The 20,709-nt window shown below is 40.9% G+C and overlaps 1 protein-coding gene across 37 annotated transcripts in view; it reads left to right on the top strand.

The window, feature by feature from the left end:
* Positions 1-20,709, top strand: part of THRB (thyroid hormone receptor beta) — a 414,019-nt gene that overhangs the window by 367,029 nt on the left and 26,281 nt on the right. For all 37 annotated transcript variants that reach the window (XM_064277386.1, XM_064277393.1, XM_064277373.1 and 34 more), the window contains 3 exons: positions 8,104-8,204; positions 14,168-14,315; positions 17,580-17,785. In XM_064277386.1, the coding sequence (XP_064133456.1) occupies positions 8,104-8,204; positions 14,168-14,315; positions 17,580-17,785 (455 nt within the window). The remainder of the gene's footprint in view (positions 1-8,103; positions 8,205-14,167; positions 14,316-17,579; positions 17,786-20,709) is intronic.

The raw sequence follows: 20,709 nt of genomic DNA, 5'->3' as shown, positions 1-20,709 counted from the left end.
GATGGATGGATGGATGAATGAATGTAGTGTTTACTAGAGGGTTAAAAATTAATATAATTAAAAGTTTGGTACTTAATACCAAGAATTAAATGTAAAAGGAATTAGAATTAATATGCTAGGAAAAGCCTAAGAGTAAACCATTTAAGGTTTCTAAGTACGTAAAGAAATGGCATAGGAAAAAATGCACCAGTGGGGGTGGGGGGGCGGCTTAAAATCAGAAGGTCCTGAGCTGCAGGATGAATTGAGGAGGTTCGCCATAAAACTGGAAGAAGGGCTAAGTATGCTAATGATTTAGTTTCTTCTGAGGTGTTAAGGTATAGTCTCATCCTATATCCTGACCCAAACCACTGTGGGTTCTTTGCGGGATTTGAGTTGATGGTTCCACAAGATGAGCCAGCAACATGAAACTTCTTGACTTCCCAGAACGGCCCAAAGTATTGCCCACTACCATTGATAACAACTGCTCCTTTAAGATGGCGGCACTGGTTCTGCTAAGCAAGTGGCCTTACACAGACAGTAAGATTAGCCAGATTGAAACAGGTCTCTGAATTCAGCCCCTCTCCCCTTCTGCTAGACCTACCTTCTGCTTTAGGTCTGCCATCAAGACTAATCTGCCTTATATTCTATTCCCTAATGGGTGTGTGTCTGCCAGGGTGATGAGAGGACTCATGTTTTTCCTTCCAATATCTGAGATACGGTTAAAACCCACTTAAAATTATTAAACTAGCCAGCCTTCTGATTTTATCTGTAGACAGAAAAGCCTTGAATCCAGTGTATACCAAGAAGCTAATCTTATAGCCTATTGCATGATTTGTAGTGAAAATGTACAAAACTTCCTCCTTGTATGCGCCAGGTCCCTGTAAGAATCTTTTTAGTTTTTAACTAATGTTAGCTGCAACATGGATGAACCTCAAAAACATTATGCAAAATGAAAGAAGCCACTCAGAAAAGACCACATATTGTATTATTTCATGTATATGAAATGTCCAGAATAAGCAAATCTACAGAGACATAAAGTACGTAGATCAAGGATTGCAGGGGTTGAGGCTGGGAGAATGGGGATTGGCTGCTAAAGGGTATGGTATTTCTTTTGGGGGTGATGAAATTGTTCCCAAAATAGACAGTGGCTGTGTTCAATATACTCTGAATATGCTAAAAATCATTGAATTGTACATTTTAAGTGGGTGCATTGTATGACAATGTGAACTATGTCTTAATAAAGTGGTTACCCCCCCAAAAAACCTCTGAATGTTAGTAACATTTTAGCATTTCAGCCTATTTTATATACAAGATAATACTTAGCAATTAATCATATGTTGCCAAGTGTCAAGTAAAAAAAAAAAAACTCTAAGTACTTCGTAGAACAAGCAGTTGGCGTTTGCTTTCATGAAAATACGCTTGATAAAGTGGCAACATGGTCTATTAGCGATTAGTCTAAAAAATGAATGTATCTGAGCAAGTGAGAGCAGGGGAATACATCATTCTTGGCCTATGGTTTATCACCATGGTCACAATTGCTTTCTAAGGGTGATTATCAAGGCTTCTTTAACAATCGCCTGAGACAACTTGCAGATGCAATTCCCTGATTAACTTCCAGGGGTTGTGTCTCTCAGCCTTGTTTCTATCACCGGATGACCAGCATCTCAAAATCCAACACTGACCTTACGCACTCCATTCAGTGCCCATTGCTGGCAATAGAACTAACATGTGCGTTTGCCCTAGCTGGCCATATCGGCCAGCATGTGACTCACTTGGTCAGTGTGAAAAAGGAAAAAGGTGGAGGAGGCGAGATAAAGAAGCTAGAAATAGTTGAGTTCTCTAGGAGAATTGGTTAGCCTGTGATGTTGTGAACCATAGTCAGTCATCTTAAGGGAATCCCCAACTACCTGGTCATTATGCGTGGGATGCTATTCCCTGATGGAAGTTATTTAATAACAAATAATGGACTTAGGCATAATGATTAAGGTATCATTGCCTGTGGTGACTGTTTTAGATAAATAAGATGGTTTAGAGTTAATATTTTAAAGACAAGAAAAAGATAGGTAGGGTGGACTAGTATGATCTTGTAAGCAACTGCCACCAACTTAAGTAGATATTTCTGTAGAAGGTATGATGATTTAAATAAAGACATGCTTAATCACCTGTTCATCTACCCACCAAGAAGATATTCTAGGAGAAACAAGAGAACAAGGTAAACCACCTATCAGCCTTGAAGTCAGAAAATGGAATGAACCCTTTCCACTCGTTGATTGAATTATCGTTGGATTCCAGGGTTTAAAATAACCTTAAGGTCAAAGAGTCCAACTATCAACACAAATTATTGAGTTACAGGGAGGAGAAAATTTCGGTGAACTACCACCGAAGTCAAAAGGCAGGCGGTAGTGAGGTAGGGTGAGATATGGTGACATGAAGGTGAATTTACCTGCAAATTCCCAACTCTGGTTAACCTTTTCAGACCCGCCATTTTGGCTGAGCATTATCCCACGAGCACAAAAGTGTCCAACTGTATGACAGGGGTTCCCACACATGAGATTAGAGGAAAATGACCTGTACTACTTTCCCCCTTATCTCTGCCATTTCCTCTTGGTATCAAGAACTCAACAGTCTTTACTCTGTTTGATCAGCTATACATAATCTAGACATAAGAGGTCAACATATAGTTTTCCGTCAACATCTATGTGACTATTCCATCTGCCTTTACAAGGAAGGTGCTTGTTTTAATTATTGGGTTACTTTGCTGCTGAAATGTTAGTTCATGTTCTCCTAAGTATGTGCGTAAATGCACACACAGGCACATATGCACACACAGTCTCCCTCACACTAGTCTAAGACGAACACACACCAAAACGCTGCAGTGATTATCTCTGGGTGGTGAGTTTATAGGTAAATTTGGTTTTCCCTCCTAGAACTCTTTTTTTAAAAATCTAAAATTGGTACCTTGAGCTTGTAGACAAAATTTGCCAATCTGTGTCTTCAGTTTCTTCTACGATGAACTGTATTACATGTGTAATTTTTTTTTCTTTTAAAAAATCTGGACTTTGTAGGGAACTGATACACACATTGTTTTGATTCCTAAAGACTGACCATTGAAGTTCACTGGCAAAGGCATGGTTAAGTCCAGAGTATCCAGACCATTTTCACTTTGTCACTGTCCAGCCAGTTATACACAGTTGAGAACCAGTTAGCTCTCTGGACACAATGCCCAGTTGGGATTTTTATTTGTTTTTTCTTAAAGATGAACTCCCCAAATCTGTGTTTGGAATGAATTAATGTCTAATGAGTTTTCCTGTAGATTTTATTAGCCAAAAAAAAAAACTCAAACCCATTGCCATCAAGTCCATTCTGAGTCAAAGCAACCCTATAGATCAGGGTAGAACAGTGCCATAGGGTTTCCAAGGAGCAACTGGTAGATTTGACCTGCCAGCCTTTGGGTTAACAGCCTGAGTTCTTAAGCACTGTGTCACCAGGGCTCCTGATTTTAGTAGCATTTCTTATTAACTTAGAACCACAGCTCTATCAGTTACTAAGTAACTATGGTACACAGCCATGGAATTTTAGGTCTGTGACCGTGTAAGCCGGAAACTTAACAAGCAAACAAAGGCTATTTGAGTATAATGGATAGTGCTTCTGCAGTGCAGTGGGCCTTTATATATGGCCTCTTTATATATAGCCTTTCTGGGCCTGGGTTTGTAGTTCTGCCAAGATGATTTGCTGGGCTACAATCTTGCAAAGGAATTGGACAGTTTACCATGCAAGTAAATGTGTAAAACCCTTGCATAGCTTGGTCAATTACTATGTAAACTAGGTGATTGGTTAGTTTTACCATCCTGCTAAGCTTATAAGGGCTAATCCCACAGAGGTTGAGGGGGCCCTACTACCATCAAGAAGAAGAACCAGGATTAGAGCACGTCCCTTGGACCTGGGGTCCCTGCACTGAGAACTTCCTGGACCCAGGAGATAGGGAGTTGTAATGCGGAAGACAGCAGTGGCACAAGACAACAGCGGATGACGAGAGCAGAGGCCAAGCCTGTGCAGGGCCTGGCCTGCCGGCATAGCCAAGAGGTGCTGCCTACCTGCAGGAACCACTGAGAAGAAGCTGAGAGCTGTCCTGGTTGGATGCTCTCCTGACTGACAGACTGTATCCTATTACCTCCAACTGATCCTGATCCCTAGTTGTAGCCTGTTACTTCTCTAATAAGCCACATAATTGCGAGCATGGTCTTTGAGTTCTGTGTGGCCGTTGCAATGAATTACAGAACCCAGCAGAGAAGGAGAGAGTGCCATGGGGAAGATAGCTGGTGTCAGAGTTGGTAAAAAAGGTTGGAGAGTGGAGGTATGTCTGACCTCCACTTCATAGCAATCAGCTTTGGGGTGACGGTGATTTTCTCTTCTCCTTGTGAATGTATTTGGGTTCAGAAGCTACTACGTTACGCTTCACATAGCCCGAAGTAGAAAGTTGAGCGAGTTGTGTAAAATTCTGATCTCACATCTCTGCTTTTGGTGATGGTGTTTTCATCAATCTGGCCTGGATATAATATTATTCATTTTTATATGTGTGGGGTAATGGCATTGCCCTTGAACTCTCCTTAGCCTTGTGTCCAACATTGTTTGAATCTGGAGATCAGAGTAGAGCCAAAGAAAGTGAGACCAAATCTACTTCATTAGGGAGCATGCATCTCCCAGATCACTAGGTCTTGGATGAGCTTGATCTTGAACGGCTTAGTCTCCCCAGGACTGGGGGAACCTTGATTTGTTTACAAAGACCAAACTTTCTAATTCAGTTTTCATGAGGCCAGACATTTGGGCACCTATATCTACATTATCACCTTTTTCAGAAACCTTTGCCAAGATCTTCATCCTTCACGGGCATACATCCAGCCATCAAGCCTCCCCATCTGTAGGTTCCAGATATAACCCTCCTTCCTTATTATGTTCTTTGCAATTTGCCAACAGCAGCCATGCCATCCTTCCGAGAAAGCAGGTGCTAGATACTGAGGCTTCATCATGAATGATACCATCCCTGCCCTCTAGTTGGCACCCTGCAAAATAGTGAACCTGAGATTACAATCTAAGGAGAAAAAAGCAGATAACAAAGGGCTATTGTGGGGGAAGCACAGGAAATGGGGGAGCACCCAACCCAGACTTGGAGTGAGGATGAAGAGCAAGAAGACTTCTTAAAGAGTTTCCCCAGGAAGATCCATGAGTAATCCTGGACACGGCTCTATCCTAGCCCCTACCACATTACATGCAAATTAGCTATAATTGTCTGTTTTCCCCACTAGATTGAAAGCTCTCCCAATAATTAAAATTTAGTCATCTTCAGATCATCGATGTATTTCGTGGCATGTAGTTGATCTATATAAATATTTGTTGAATGGAACTGTCTTCTTTTTTGCTTCCTTTTTTTTTAAATAATAGCTTTATTGGGATATAATACAAGTATCTTAAAATATTTAAAACCCATTTAAAGTGTACAGTTCAATGGTTTTTTGGTATATTCAAGGTTGTGCAACTATCACTACTATTTCCAGAACATTTTCGTAACCCCAAAAGGTATTCCCATACCCTTTAGTCACTCCCCATGCTGCCAGCCTCCCAGCCACTGGCAACCACTAATCTACTTTCTGTCCCTGTGGATTTGCCTGTTCTGGACATTTTATATAAATGGAATCATACAATGTGTGGCCTTTTGTGTCTGGCTTTTTTCATTTAGCATAATGTTCTCAAGGGTCATCCATGTTGCAGCATGTATCAGTCCTTCATTCCGTTTTATGGTTGAATAATATTCCATTATGTGGACATACCACATTTAGTTTATCCTTTCATCAGTTGATAGACATGTGTGTTGTTTCTGTTTTTCATTATTATGAATAATGCTGCTGTGAACATTCACATACAAGTTTTTGTGTGAAATATGTTTTCAGTTCTCTTGGGTATATACTAGGAGTGGAATTATTGGGGCCTTACGGCAACTCTTTGTTTAACTTTTTGAGGAACTACCAAAATGTTCTCCAAAGTGGCTACGCCATTTTACATTTCCACCTGCAATGTATGAGGCTTCCAATTTCTCCACATCTTTAACAACACTTTTTATTATCAGTCTTTTTTAAGAAGCACCTGGTGGATTCGAACTGCCAACCTTTTGGTTAGCAGCTGTAGCTCTTACCCACTACGCCACCAAGGTTACGTGTCAAATGATCGCTCACTGTGTTTTGATTTGCATTTCCCTAATGACTAATGATGTTGAGCACCTTTTCATGTTCTTTCCTTAATTTTCACCTCTTTCTCATTAAGGAATGACCAGGGTTGGAAAAACAGAGCTCGATTTTTTAAATGTATGGTTCTCAAAGGAACAAACTACGTCTTCTTTGTTTTTATATCCTTAGCACCTAGCATACTGCTAGACACATAGTAGATGCTAAATAAATGTTTATTGAATTCATGAATGGCTCCGTGAATGAATGAACACACAAACAATTCCAGTTCCTTTTTTCTCCTACCCAAGTCGCTCCCAGAATTTTCTTTTTGAAAATGTCTGGTGAGAGTTTTGAAGCCCTTAAAGTGAACTCCCCAGATGAATCATGGGTTGCATGACATAAAAGTAAACTAAGAAGAGCTGTGATATTTAAAAAGATAATCCTGTACATTACCAAATCTCATTTTGAAGCCATTTATCTCCTTCCCAAGAAGGAACATTTTTCTAAAATAAAGTCTGAGAGAAGTAATTTCTAAGAAATTAGAATAGGTTTCATTTTCTTCTGTTTTCTTTATGCCTTTTTTTTCTAAAAAGTAAGTCCTCAGCGATTTGGTTTAATCAAAGACCTATGAAAATATGGTTAAAACACACAGTAAGTTACCTGTCATTTCAACCTGACTGATCTTCTTTGACACCAATAAGAGTTTACTGAGTCAAAAACTTCATAAGGGTGCCACGATCTGCAAAAAGAATGATTTTGTTTTCTTGGCCTCTCCCTTCTCCACATCCCAGTAGATCATGCCTTGTTTTGATCTTTTGGTTCTATCTAAAGCTGTGTGTATCTATGGTGAACTGTTGACACATGTAAAGCTGAGTTTGCCCTTTTGAATTGGTTCTTTGTGCGGACACCACGTACAAGCGAAGGGAGAAAGGCAAAGCCAGTGGAAAGTGGGCTGATTCTGGTTTTGTTTGTAAACTTTAGCTTCCTGGGTCAAGGAATAATTTTTCTTTTTTTTTTTTTTTAAACTAATAGAATCTCTATTATTTCACGTTATCTAGTCTTGTTGGGTTATATTTCATGACATAACATGATGGCCTTATTCATTCTACTTAGAGTTAACTATTTTTATTTAAAAAATAAAAAATCATAACTTATACTGGAGAACTAGAAGTTAGGAGTCCGGTATGTAGTTTCTGCCATTAATTTCTGTAGCCCCTGGATGGTGCAAACAGCTGTCTTGACTGCTAATCAAAAGACTGGAAATTCGAGTCCATCAGAAGAAAATTCTGAAGATCTACTTCCGAAAAATCAGACATTGAAAACTCTGTGGAGCACAGGTCTACTCTGATACACATGGGGTCATCATGAATCAGAGTCTACTCAATGGCAACTGGTCTATTAACTTCTAGTGGGACCCTGAGGAAGGTGAAACCTCTGAGGGCCTGTTTCTTCTCAAAGCACTTGATGGTCTCCCATGACATTTCTAGCTACAGGGCTCTCTGAATTTATGGAATTGCGCCTTAGTTCCAAAGTGGGTCAAGTCTTCTACCAACAAGTTCTAAAATTAGGTGTGTGGAGGAGATTGTGTGATCTGGAATTCAGAGCATTCCAGGTGTCTTGAATCCTGCTCTGTTTCCATAATTCGCTGGCTCCCCAGCCTTCCTGTCCACTTCTCACCAGCACAGCAAGAGGGATCACACTTTTTCTATGACACTCTGAAATCCTGGGCCTGATGTTAACTCCAGAAGTGTTAAGATACTTCCTGTTCAGTTTTATTAAGTCTTTCAGGGGACGCTTCCCCTGTGCAAACCAGTGTTGTCTCTGGCTTAGTGACCTTAGCTCTGGTGTGTCTTTGACTTTAACATGCCATTGTTTTTTCACGTTCCTCTCTTTTCCTCCTTCACAGGGTACATACCCAGTTACTTAGACAAGGACGAGCTATGTGTAGTGTGTGGTGACAAAGCCACTGGGTATCACTACCGCTGCATCACGTGTGAAGGCTGCAAGGTAAATGCCCGGGGTCCAGTGAGCATGGAGCTCAGCTCAGCTCAGTCCCTCCCCAGTGCTTGGCCAGGATGCAATTAATCTTACCTCCAAATTAGGACCCAGTTCCCACATTCATGGCCGTGATCATCCAGGCGTTTGGTTGTGGTCTTCATTTCAACATGTTCAAGAACTAAGTTGATTTTTTTTTCCAGCTCACCGTCAGAGAAGATCAGTGTCTGATTTTTTTACCTCTGAAATTTTTTTTAAATGGGGAGAAAATAATAAAATGGGAAAAAGTTAATAAAACCCTTACTTTGGGTTAAAAAAATGTAGCTGTTTTATAACATGTGACCATCCCAAGAAATCGCCATTTTTCCTCCAGCTTTATCTACAGTGTTTGAGGAAAAAGAGTTCGCTCTCCCACAGATTTTTTCCATTGTTAATCTAAGTGAATCTCATTTTTAAGGGTTCCATTAAGGAATATCTTTGAGGCTACTTAGATTCAATTATGTTCTGAAATTGTCCGGGTTGACTTTCTGTATAGCCTTTAGTCAGTAAGTGAATTCTGGTCATCCGTCAGCTAATTTTGTGTCCAGCAGACCCATCTTCAGGAGGTACTTGAAAAGCGTACACCAGTAATCAGCAGCCAGTTCACTTCCTGAAAGTGAGCCTGAATTTCCTTAGTTACCATCTTCATCAGCAAAATTAAGATGACTCTTCTGACAAATATCTTTTGGTCCAACAACCTAGCTTAGAAAATAAAGTCTGTTATACAAGTAAATAAAGCTTAAGTCAGGGCTATCTCCAGCATTCCCCTCATGTTGGATAAATGAGTATCTATTCCAAGTCAGGGAAGGATTTTTTAATTTCTTCTTTTCTTCTTGTTAATTTTTTTTTCACCTTTTATATTTAAAGGCAAATTATCACAAAATGTAAACCCTAAATCAAAAATTGTATTAAAGTGCATAAAACAATTCAGTCTTCATCTCCCAACTTGCCTTCACATTTCACCTTCCCTCTCCTCCAACTAACCTCTTTCTTTCTACTCTGGGCCCCAAGAAAAACCAAACCAAACCCACTGCCGTCAAGTCGTTTCCGACTCATAGGACAGAGTAGAACTGCCCCATAGGGTTTCCAAGGAGCGCCTGGCGGATTCAGACTGCTGACCTTTTGGTTAGCAGCCATAGCACTTAACCACTATGCCACCAGGGTTTCCCTCTTGGCCCCAGACCCCAAAAATCAACATATTAGTTTGGTTTCAAACCAAGATGTGCTCCACTTCCCTAATGGAAGGTTTACCATGCAAAGTCCCTACTTTGGGGCATGAAATTAGGGAGCACTTCACAGAAGCTTGCTAGAAATGCTAAAATGATACATGGATTGGGAAGAGGTAGTTTCTAAGGTCCCAAGGCCTTGTATCTGCAAGATTGTTGTTTGAACTGTGGATGCCACCTCTTGTCATTCATCCAGACCTCTTTGATCTAGAATTTATAATCCTTTAACAAAGATTGGGCTGAAGGTTGCCATTATGTCTATGCAAAAAAAAAAAAAAAACTTTTTTTTAAGGAACTAACCCATTGAAACCCATTGCGGTCAACTCATAGGGACCCTATAGGACAGAGTAGAACTACCCTGTCCTATAGGGCTTCCAAGAAGTGGCTGGCAAATTCAAACTGCCATCCTTTCAGTTAGCAGCCATAACTCTTAACTGTTTTCTCACCAGGGCTCATTTAAGGAATTATGTGGAGCTAATTTATTTATTAATTGAATCAACTCAGCAGCAGTGGGTTTGGGTTTGATTTTATTTATTGGGAGACTAGCAGAATAGCTCTTGAAAGCTCATTTTTATTGGCTTGATTTGAAAGTAATAAGACCACATTAGATGCATTCTGTCATTCCAAAGACCCCTAATTCCTACTGACCTTTGTTCTAAATTAGCCCCAATTCATAAGGTTTTACCTACCCGATTATACAGCATTAAGATTCTTTTAAAGTAGTCTCTGATGGTAAATTTTGAATTCTGGGAGACACTCTAATGAAAATTCCATTTACTACTCAACTCCCAGAAGTGACCTAGTTTAGACTGAATATACTTTACAGAGGACGTAATGCATTATTAGCAATTGACTTAAACGAGAGGAGAATCAAGTCTATTAACCCATGTTTCTGTGTCCTGTATGTCTTCCTCATGATCAAGAAATTCACTAGCCTCTTTTCCCTACTAGCAAGATCATAGAGGATGTTTGGGGCCGGATTCAGCTATGGCTTTCTTTCAAAGAAGAAATCATATAGCAGAAAGCTGAATTTCTCAGCCTCCGTACCTTCATCTCAGAGTAGAATCCTTTCTAAATCAGTTGCCTCCATCATAAAATCAGAAGGGAGATTTTCTAGAGTGGTTATTTGGACTCATTTAATATAATGACAAAACGTCTTAGAAAAAGACAAAAGATTTTTTCAAATGAAAGAGTTTTTTCATGAGTGGCCAAAGGTGAGAAAGGCTAAGCTTCATGTATTGTTTATTCAGCCCTATAATGTATAAAATATTTCTATCCCATACTTGGAATGTGAATGGAGAGAATCTTCTTTGCCTGTTTTTGCCCTGAAGACAGTGAAAATCTTTTGGAGATGTTTTCTTGTTGCCTTGAGCCATTTTTCAATGGATCTTTTATAGGAAGAATATTGACACTGTCCCAAAACAAACCTTTTTTTTTTTTAAACGAAGACTCAAAGCTTTTATAACAGCGTCCCAAATACTGAACTAAGAGTATAACACTTGGCTCCTTATAAAACTTATTAGTGCACTTTCTCAAACCACTAAGAAATGGATCCAGTTCTTGTCAGAGAAGAATGTCTGACGCTGGTTTATAAAAGCAAGGTCTCTGGCCACTAAATCGTCAGTGAAATGTAATATGTCCTTATTCATTCCCTGGGACATTGCTTTTGTCGGTTCACTTCTAAAAGGATTTTCCTTTTTATAAGTTGACTATTCCAAATGTGTTTTATTCCAATTCACTTCCAGGTGTTCATTTTGGTGACTTTTTAAAATGAAGGGACTCAGCATCTTTACACACTCCAACAAGGTGGTTCCTCACATTGTGTCAAATAGGATTTCATTGTAGCTTAGGGGAGGCCAGAATCTTAAAAGGAATTTGGTCCATGAAGTATCAAGAAAAGTCATTGGAGGTAGGCCATGTAAACATGGTGCTATGAATAGCAGAGGTAGCCATCTCAACTCTTTATTAGAAATAAGCAAAGTATAAATTACTTAACATAATTCATGCTATCAAAAAGTATGAACCATTTTGGAATAATGCGTGTTAGTTATCCTTGCATCTTGGCGTGCTCTCTCCTTCAGGTGGTTAGACCCTTCAGTATGCGCCACCCCTGAAATAGGGGTCAGCATTAGCACAGGAGTGAGGTAAGAGTCTCCCCAGTTTTAGATACAGTAAACATCTCCTATCTTTATCACAACAGGCAACATTCTCATTGGATGTCTTGGGCTTTGGTATTTACATCATTAGGGAAACTTTGCCTCCTCTAGAAGGAGGTAAGCTACTCTCCATCTGTGACATGCCTCTTCTTGCCAGGGATCTCTGGGTTTCTTTTGCCCTCTAGGCAAAGATAACCCTTGAAGGGTGGATTGGACAAAGGGCAATGGAGGAAGTTGAGGACCGTTCACAGGGAAGGTTCTTTTTTACTTTTGTGGCCTGCCCTGACATTCATGCTTTGGCAAGATTTGGCCACCCTGCATAACCCAGGAAACACTGCTAACATCTCCAACAGCTGCTCCATGCATGATTCGGTTAATCTTATAATAATATATCAACATCATTCAAACGAACAGACTCAAGTTTTTAAAGTATGCAGAACCCGAATATAATCTGACAGGTTGTCTGCTAGAACTTGAACAGTGGAAACCATAAGGGACTCGCACACATGCCCCAAATCCAGTCCATTAACCTCTGTAATTGCTGGCATTTTCCATTTTATGCTGCTTTGCCCAATATAAAATCCTACCTTTGATCTTTTCATTATAAGGAAGAGCTCTCAAGTGTATCTGAGTGAGGAATATGCAACTGTGTGTGTATATGATCAAGGCCAAGGAAAATTAAACAGGATATCAAAATTTGGACTTAATCAAGTCAACTGGTATTTCAGTTCCACTATCTTATCTACCAAAGTTAGAGATCCACTTCAAGCTTTAATATAGAGTATCCTTTAAATCTTGTTTTTCGTTGTTACTCTACCAAAAAGCAGATAAAACAAAGGTTTGTTGAGGGGCAGGTGGGAGGTGACTATTTATAATATTATAATTATCTTAAACATTTAAATAATACAGTAAAGTTCCCTTCCATTTACAGCATTTAAATAGTTAAGTAAATAAGATTTGGACCCTGACTTCCTGGATCCAGGCTGTGTTCAAGCATGTACTTCCCATGTGATTTTGGGGGCAAGTGATTTAACTTCTCTAAAGCTTAGTTTTTTATCCCCTACACTAGAGATATTAACAATACCTATCTTAGAAGTTTGTGAGGAAGAGAGAAGTGTATGAAATATATCCACAACACTTTGCAAGGTGCACTCACCATAAATGCTCCCTGCCGTTATTAATTCCTACCATACAGAAGTACAGTTGCCAAAACTCGAAGACCATGTCTAGAAAGATTCTAGCATAGCACGCCATCAATAATGTTGTATAAGTCTCCCAAGCTGGCAACAAATAGTGCCGTCAGAAACCTTTACCAGCCCTCTCCAGGGTGGCCTGTACCATGTGCTCGCATCTGTCTAAAAATGCCTTAAGAAAGGAAAAAGCGTATTGAACATGTAAAATGTATGTCTAGTGTACACTGGAGAAAAAGAGTATTGTGTTAATGATGATTGTCGCATAACATGATGAATGTAATTAATGTCACTGAACTGTACATGTGAAAAATGTTGAAATGGCATATGTTTTGATTTATACCTATTTTTTTTTAGCTCACACACGCACACACGCACACTCACACACAAAATCCCTATTTTTTTAAAAAAAAAAAAAAAAAGAATGTTGTAAAGGAAAAAGCCACCTTCAATGAGTTAAGGGAAAACTTTGGTAGAGAACCTAGAATTTTCCAGTCCCCAAAGCAGTGTTGTTTGAAGGGCCATCTAAGCTGGTCACGGCCATTTCAAGGGTCAAAAACAAGAACTGAACTAAATCTCTAAAGACAGTTAATGTATCCATTTAGTTATTAAGTCATTAATTTATAAAGTGTCACAAGCGTCCACCTCTTTTATTTCCCAGTGTAAAGGAGCAAACTTCTTCATGGCTTAACTTAGCAATATAATTATGGGACTCTGTGAAATGAAATAATGTAATATATTTCTATTATTCGATGTTTAGAAAAAAATAAAAGCAAGCATTAGATTCCCCCATGAGCCTCTTTTCCCGGGATAAATGCCAAAAGATATTGAATCTCTAGTTTTATGACATCCTTTCAGCACAGACTTAGAATTCTTCATAGTCACGTTGGTCCAATTGTCTTATATTTCAATACCAAACCAAACTCACTGCCATCGAGTTGATTCTGACTCATAGCAACCCTGTAGGACGGAGCAGAACTGCCTCATAGAGTTTCCAAGGAGCACCTGGTAGATTTGAACTGCCAACCTCTTGGTTAGCAGCCATAGCACTTAACCACTGTGCCACCAGGGTTTCCTATATTTCAATATGTAGAGCTAAACCAAAAAAACAAACCTGTTACCATCAAGTCGATTTGCACTCATGGTGACCCTATAGACAGAGTAGAACTGCCCCGTAAGGTTTCCAGGGCACAGCTGATGGATTTGAACTGCCAACCTTTTGGTTCAGCACTGCACCACCAGGGTCCCATGTGAGCTAGAGGTCCAAAGCAATTCATCTCATACTCAGGTGGACACAGAATTCTGGAGACATTTATTTCTAGAAAATATGAAACTGGTATCCTGGGTCTTTCTTTTTCATATAGGGTTTCTTTAGAAGAACCATTCAGAAAAATCTCCATCCGTCCTATTCCTGTAAATATGAAGGAAAATGTGTCATAGACAAAGTTACGAGAAACCAGTGCCAGGAATGTCGCTTTAAAAAATGCATCTATGTTGGCATGGCAACAGATTGTAAGTAGAGCTTCTTCATTTGCTTCTTATTCAAGGAATGTTGATTGGGGAAGGGTTTGGTTCAAAGAAATCAACCTGGCAGAAAAGAAAGCAGCAGCTCGTGTGGGCAGAGGGGAGATATCTTGCTTTCCCACAGACCCCGCATTCCCCACATCTAGCCTTGCCCCACAAGGGAGGTGGGAGCCGTTGCTGGGTGGTTTTCACCCTGTAAAACTCTTTTCCTTCCCCTCTTTTGCCAACTCCTAATCCTCAAGGTCCAGATGATGGGTGTGGGAAAGCAGTGAAATTATCCCTGTCACGTTTGCAGGGGCTAATAGTTAGCAACACTCTGCATCAGAAATTACAAATGGGCGGTGTTGTCCATTCGCCTTGATGAGGTATAATTTCTACACATAGCATTCGTGCAGTGAGAGCCTCATGGGCTAGTCTTAATATTTTTCAAAAGCAGAGACAGGAATCTATTTTATGGACATTTTTGGCAGAAAACATCGCATTCAGAAACTTCTAAAGAATGTGAAGTTGAGTGCTAGTGTGTGAGTCATCCTGCAGTTGGTTGTTTGTGGTATTTTTAGCCACAAAGACATTTGAGCTGAAGTAGTCCTACCCAGTTTCCAAAGTGCCATAGCATATGGTGGTGAGATTAACCCTTGGGGTCTCTTCTCCCCCACACTGTGTGAAGGGATTTACACCAGTCACTTTAATTAATCTAATAATAAAAATAATCATCACGACATTCAGAATGTGTGGCTACCCTTTTGTCAGACATGAATGATTTCTACTGGCAAGGATTTTTAACACATCAATGAGGGGTTCCAACTTTTAGTTAAAAAAGAAGAAAGGAAGGAAAAAAGAAAAGGAAGGAAGGAAGGAGGAAGGGGGAAAGAGAAATGAAGATTTTTCCTCATAAAAGAGGAAATAGTGGTAGCTTACTCTCGTGTGGTAAATAGGATACTCCACTAGAACAGAGAATCTGTGGAATATTCTGGCTTTCCCATTTTAAAAAGTCAGAATGGGAGTCTTAAGGAAGGAGGAGGGGTTGTATTAGGGTGCTACGCTGAGAGATGAGTTCATCCCCACCTCTGACTGATACATTCTTTGTTTATATCTCGTATAAGATATAATGGGCTTATAAGGATATGTGAAAAATGTTTGGATATAAAGGAGACCATGACCCTATAATGAACTGTTAATATTGGATATCCATTTTGTCGTTTTCTTGAGACGTTGAACAAATGCGTGTTTCTGAGGATAAAATATTTGGAGTGTTAATCCAATTGGGTGCACTTTACTTACTTGCAAGGGGTTATAAGAGCTTAGGTTTTGTCATCAGAAAACTTCCGTTGAAGTCCCAGGTCTGCCACTCCTAGCTGTGTGACTATCTGAATTCCCTGAAGTTATAACCTACCCCATAGGGTTGTTTTCAGGATTAAATTAGATAATACATGTCAAGTGCAAGAACAGCTGGCACCCTTTTGAAAAATGGGAGCAGTGAGTACTATTATCCATTCCTACTCCTCTTTAGTAAATGAATCAGAATGACTTATCAGAGCTTCTTCATATCTTCCACATTTGTAAATGCTCGCATGACTTTGACTATCCAGTCAAATCTAGACTTTCTGGGTTTTCATTCTCTTTGTGGATTAACTGGGCACCTTGATACTCTTCTTCCTGCTATGTCTACTATTTTTCTTGTCCTACCGGGTGACATCTTCATCAGAACATGGCCCTAGGACATCATGACTCCAGGTGGGGTGGTAAAACTTGAGTCAGGAGTTCTGGGTCTTTCCTTGGCTCTGCCATGAATTTACTGTGTGATCTGGGGCATGTCACAACTTCTCTGGAGCAATTTCCTCCTCTGTGAAATGAGGGAGTTGGACGAAATAATAGCTAAGGTTCATTCCAGTTCTAAAATACTACAAGCCTGTGGTATAAAACATGAGCCTTTCCATTCCGTTGATAGTTATTAAGAGTCCGGTGAAATGGTTTATGTTGGAAATCAATCACAGAAGGTTTCTTGCTACCTGCCCTTCTTATTTCCCTTTTGCATAAATGATACAAGTCCTGGCTGCATTTATTGAGCACTTATGGTATAACAGGTACCAACCCACCAAACCAAACCCACTGCCGTCGAGTCGATTCCGACTCATAGTGACCCTATAGGACGGAGTAGAACTGCACCATAGATTTTCCAACGAGCACCTGGCTGATTCAAACTGCCGACCTCTTGGTTAGCAGCCATAGCATTTAACCACTACACCACCAGGGTTTCCATAACAGGTACAGCATATACATTATCACATTGAATACCCTGTGAAGTGAGGATTATTGCTCTCATTTTATACATGAATAAATAGAAGCTCAGAGAGCCTAAGTAACTTGCCAGATGTCACACCGTTAGAATTTGGTAGTGTCAGGACTCAAACTCAAGTCCTTCTAGATTCCAGAGCCTGGGCTCTTTGACCCCCAACTGAGGGTTGACTAGGTAGAAAGAAACTCAAAGTGAGTAGCTGTGAGATCTTTGATAGACCCAGTCACATTCCTATTAACCCTTAAGGGAGCCATGAAGAGTTGAGGTCCTTTTTCCTTAGAGGAGGGGATCCTGAGCCTTCCATTTATCACGTCAGAACTTTTCTTTAACTTGATGTTCTCTTTTGGGGGGAAAAAATTACTATCGAATTGACTCCAACTCATGGCAACCCCATGTGTGTCAAAAGTGAATTGTGCTCCATAGGGTTTTCAATGGTGAATTTTTCAGAAATTGATTGCCAGGCTACCCGATTTGCCTCTGGGTGGACTCGAACCTCCAACCTTTCAGTTAGCAGCTGAGCGTGTAAACCATCTGCATCACCCAGGAACTCTAAAGTTCTCCTTACTGGGAGTTATTTTGGGGAAGGAAGCGAGGAGCAGAATCCCTAAGCATGAACTCAGATGACTAACTAGACATATCCATCTGTTCTCTTGTGGGTAGTGTTGGGTTTTACCTCTCTCTGCTTCCCTCTGATTTAGGGTCACCTTGTTTTGAAGTTGAGGGGCCCAATGTCCAAGTTTGCTCAGGGCTTTGTTTTGAAAAACTAGCTAGACCTTGAGAATTCAATACCAGGGCTCCATGTTGGGAAATAGCTGGTCAAGGGCAACCGAAGTCCAAGTGTGGTTCCACCTCTGCAGGACCCACTGAGCCGTCCGTGTTGCAGTGGGCCCACCCCTGAGGCTCCATAAGCAGGGGGAGTATTTGTGTGTTTTGTCTCACACTTCTCCCCCTCCCAGTGGTGCTGGATGACAGCAAGCGACTGGCAAAGAGGAAACTGATAGAGGAGAACCGGGAGAAGAGGCGGCGGGAAGAGCTGCAGAAATCCATGGGGCAAAAGCCAGAACCCACGGACGAGGAATGGGAGCTCATCAAAACAGTCACCGAAGCCCACGTGGCCACCAATGCCCAAGGCAGCCACTGGAAACAGAAGCGAAAATTCCTGGTAAGACTTCTTCGCACAGCTGAATGTTGGCTGCACGCCGGGCATTATCTAACTCAATCCCTTAGTCCTCATAACAATCCTGGGTTGCTGGGATTACTGCTCCTATTTTATGGAGAAGGAAACTGAGGGTCTGAGAGAACACGTAACTTGCAGAGCCAGGATTTGAAGCCAGCTCTTTATGAGAACAAAGGCCACTTCCTCTCCTATCTGATTGATTGAATTCTTAAGCAATTTCGTGGGCAACATGAACTCAATGTGCTTTTGCTCTTTACAAGGCCAGCTCTGAAAGAGCTAATTAGTGACATTCTTTATCTGCCAACTTTTCCTTTTTAATACCCATTTCTTCCCTCAGTTGCCAAGTATACTCACACTTATTCTCCCAAACTCCCTCATAAATATCCCCTTTAAAACAATTCCTAAAATGAAGTGTCCTCAAATGTATCTTTATGTCAATAGGACAATAAAAAAAAATTTTTTTTTTTTTTTTTGGCTTAAACTAAATGAATGGGGGTTCAGGGAGCCCTCACATCAGATATTCTCTGGGTCCATTTATATCTGTAGGTTACGTTAGAGTACCACCCTATCTTAGTTATCTAGTGCTGCTATAACAGAAATACCACAAGTGGATGGCTTTAACAAAGGGAAGTTATTTTCTCACAGTCAAGTAGGCTAAAAGTCCAAATTCAGGGTGTCAGCCCTAGGGGAAGGCTTTCTCTCCCTGTCGGCCTTCTCATCAACCTTCCCCCAGGCTAGGAGCCTTTCTGCGCAGGGACCCCGGGTCCAAAGGATGTGCTCTGCTCCTGGCACTGCTTTCTTGGTGGTATGAAGTCCCCTGTCTCTCTGCTCACCTCTCGCTTATGTCTCTCAAGACACAATCCAATCTTGTAGATAGAGTCCTGCTTCACTAACATAACTGCTGCCCATCCTCCCTCATTAACATCATAGAGGCAGGATTTACAACATTTAGGAAAATCACACAATACCAGGAATGATGGCCTGGCCAAATTGATACACACACTTTTAGGGGGGGACAGAATTCAATCCATGACACTCCCCATCAGAACAAGAGGATACTTAAAAACCCAAACCCACTGCCGTCGAGTAGATTCCGACTCATAGTGACCCTATAGGACAGAGTAGAACTGCCCCATAGAGTGTCCAAGGAGTGCCTGGCAGATTTGAACTGCCAACCTCTTGGTTAGCAGCTGTAAAACTTAACCACTACGCCACCAGGGTTTCCGGATACGGTAGTATTATTATCTTTGTAACTCAACATCGACATCGTAAAGGATAGTTTTTTTCAATTGTTAAAGACACATAACAACAACCTTAAAGGAAATTTTGGGGAGGGGGGATTTTACCCATAATCCACCTGCTCGCAAAAAACTTTTTTCACTATCACAATGAAGTGGATTCTGACCCACTTTGTGGATGGCCTTCTCTAACAATGATGTCAGCAGACACTTATATGGCCATTACCATGTGCCAGGTACTATTCAAAGTGCTTTACATATACTTGCTCCCTATACTAACCCTGTAGGTAGATGCTGTTAATATTTCCAATTTATAGATAAGGGAATGAGGCAGAGAAGTTAAGTCAACTTGCCCAAGCTCCTGGAGCCAGTTAATGGTGGGGTGGGGGGGGGCAGCCCAGCTCCAAGTTCTGTGCTCTTAACCACTAAAAACCAAAAAATCAAACCCATTGCCCTCGAGTCAATTCCAACTCATAGTGACCCTATAAGACACAGTAGAGCTCTCCATAGAGTTTCCAAGGAGCGCCTGGTGGATTCGAACTGCCAACCTTTTGGTTAGCAGCCGTAACACTTAACCACTACACCACCAGGGTTTCCTCTTAACCCCTACACTATGCAAATTCACCACCTGTACAAACCCAAAATGCCTCCCTCCATGAGACACAAGCTATTTTGGTGAGAGGGGCAGCCTTTTAGGGTCTCCCACCCTGGAATATCTGCCGGGAAACTGAAAAACAATCATTCTGGATACAGCAGTTGTAACCCAATATATTTTTGGTACAGCGAGATAAGAATCCTTCCTAACCCCAAGGCTAAGGCTGTCCTTTCCCCAAAAGCGTCAGCCATAAACAGACATTGTGGAAACCACGTCCCGTCCTGGCACTGCTCTCTGATTTCCCATTAGTGACCAAGCTGAATTCCGCGGAAGGTGGAAGATTCCGGGCACATCCTGGACTCCTCCTAGGGAATGTTACACTTTGATTTTCTTTGCTCTCCCCAAAAGAATGGATACTAGTATTAACAAAACCAGTTTCCATGGCCACTACGGTGCTTCTGCCCAGACTCTAAAGATTTGTTCTTTTATTTAAAAAACATTTATTCAACAGCTACTCTGTGCTAAAAAAAAAAAAAGGAAGTGAACAATTCAGCCATGGTCCCTGGAGCTTACATTCTGGCAGCGGGAGACAATAAGGGATGGATGATCAAGATAAATGTAGGTAGTAGTTTACAGTGAAGGGAATAATGAGTGTTATGGGACAGAACTGTGAATTGAGGGTAGGAGAGAGACGTCACTTCTCTAAACAGGGTGGTCAGGGAAGGCCTCTCTGAGGAGGTGACGTTCGAGCTGAGCCCTAAAGCTGAGAAATGGATTCTGTAAGGCAAAACATAACGAAACCTCTTCATACTTCATGGTCTCTTCAGCAAACATTGCACAGTATCTAGTCATTAGAAACAGCCTTGAGGTCCACACCTTTAACCCCAAGGCTTCTAATGATTTTCATTGGTCTGATCAACTGTAGGAAGAACCAAAGAAGTCATAGTACAGAATGGTTTGTCGCCATTTTTCTCAGGGTCATGAGGTTATCCATTCACAAGAGACCTTTCTCCTGGGAGCTGATATTTACAGAGCAGCTATTTACCTGCCAATCCCTGCTCTCCTCCCCCGTGGAA

The sequence above is a fragment of the Loxodonta africana genome, chromosome 27 (genome assembly GCF_030014295.1).
Source record: "Loxodonta africana isolate mLoxAfr1 chromosome 27, mLoxAfr1.hap2, whole genome shotgun sequence".
In the NCBI taxonomy this organism is placed as follows: Eukaryota; Metazoa; Chordata; class Mammalia; order Proboscidea; family Elephantidae; genus Loxodonta; species Loxodonta africana.
This window is presented reverse-complemented; position numbering and strand designations above follow the sequence as displayed.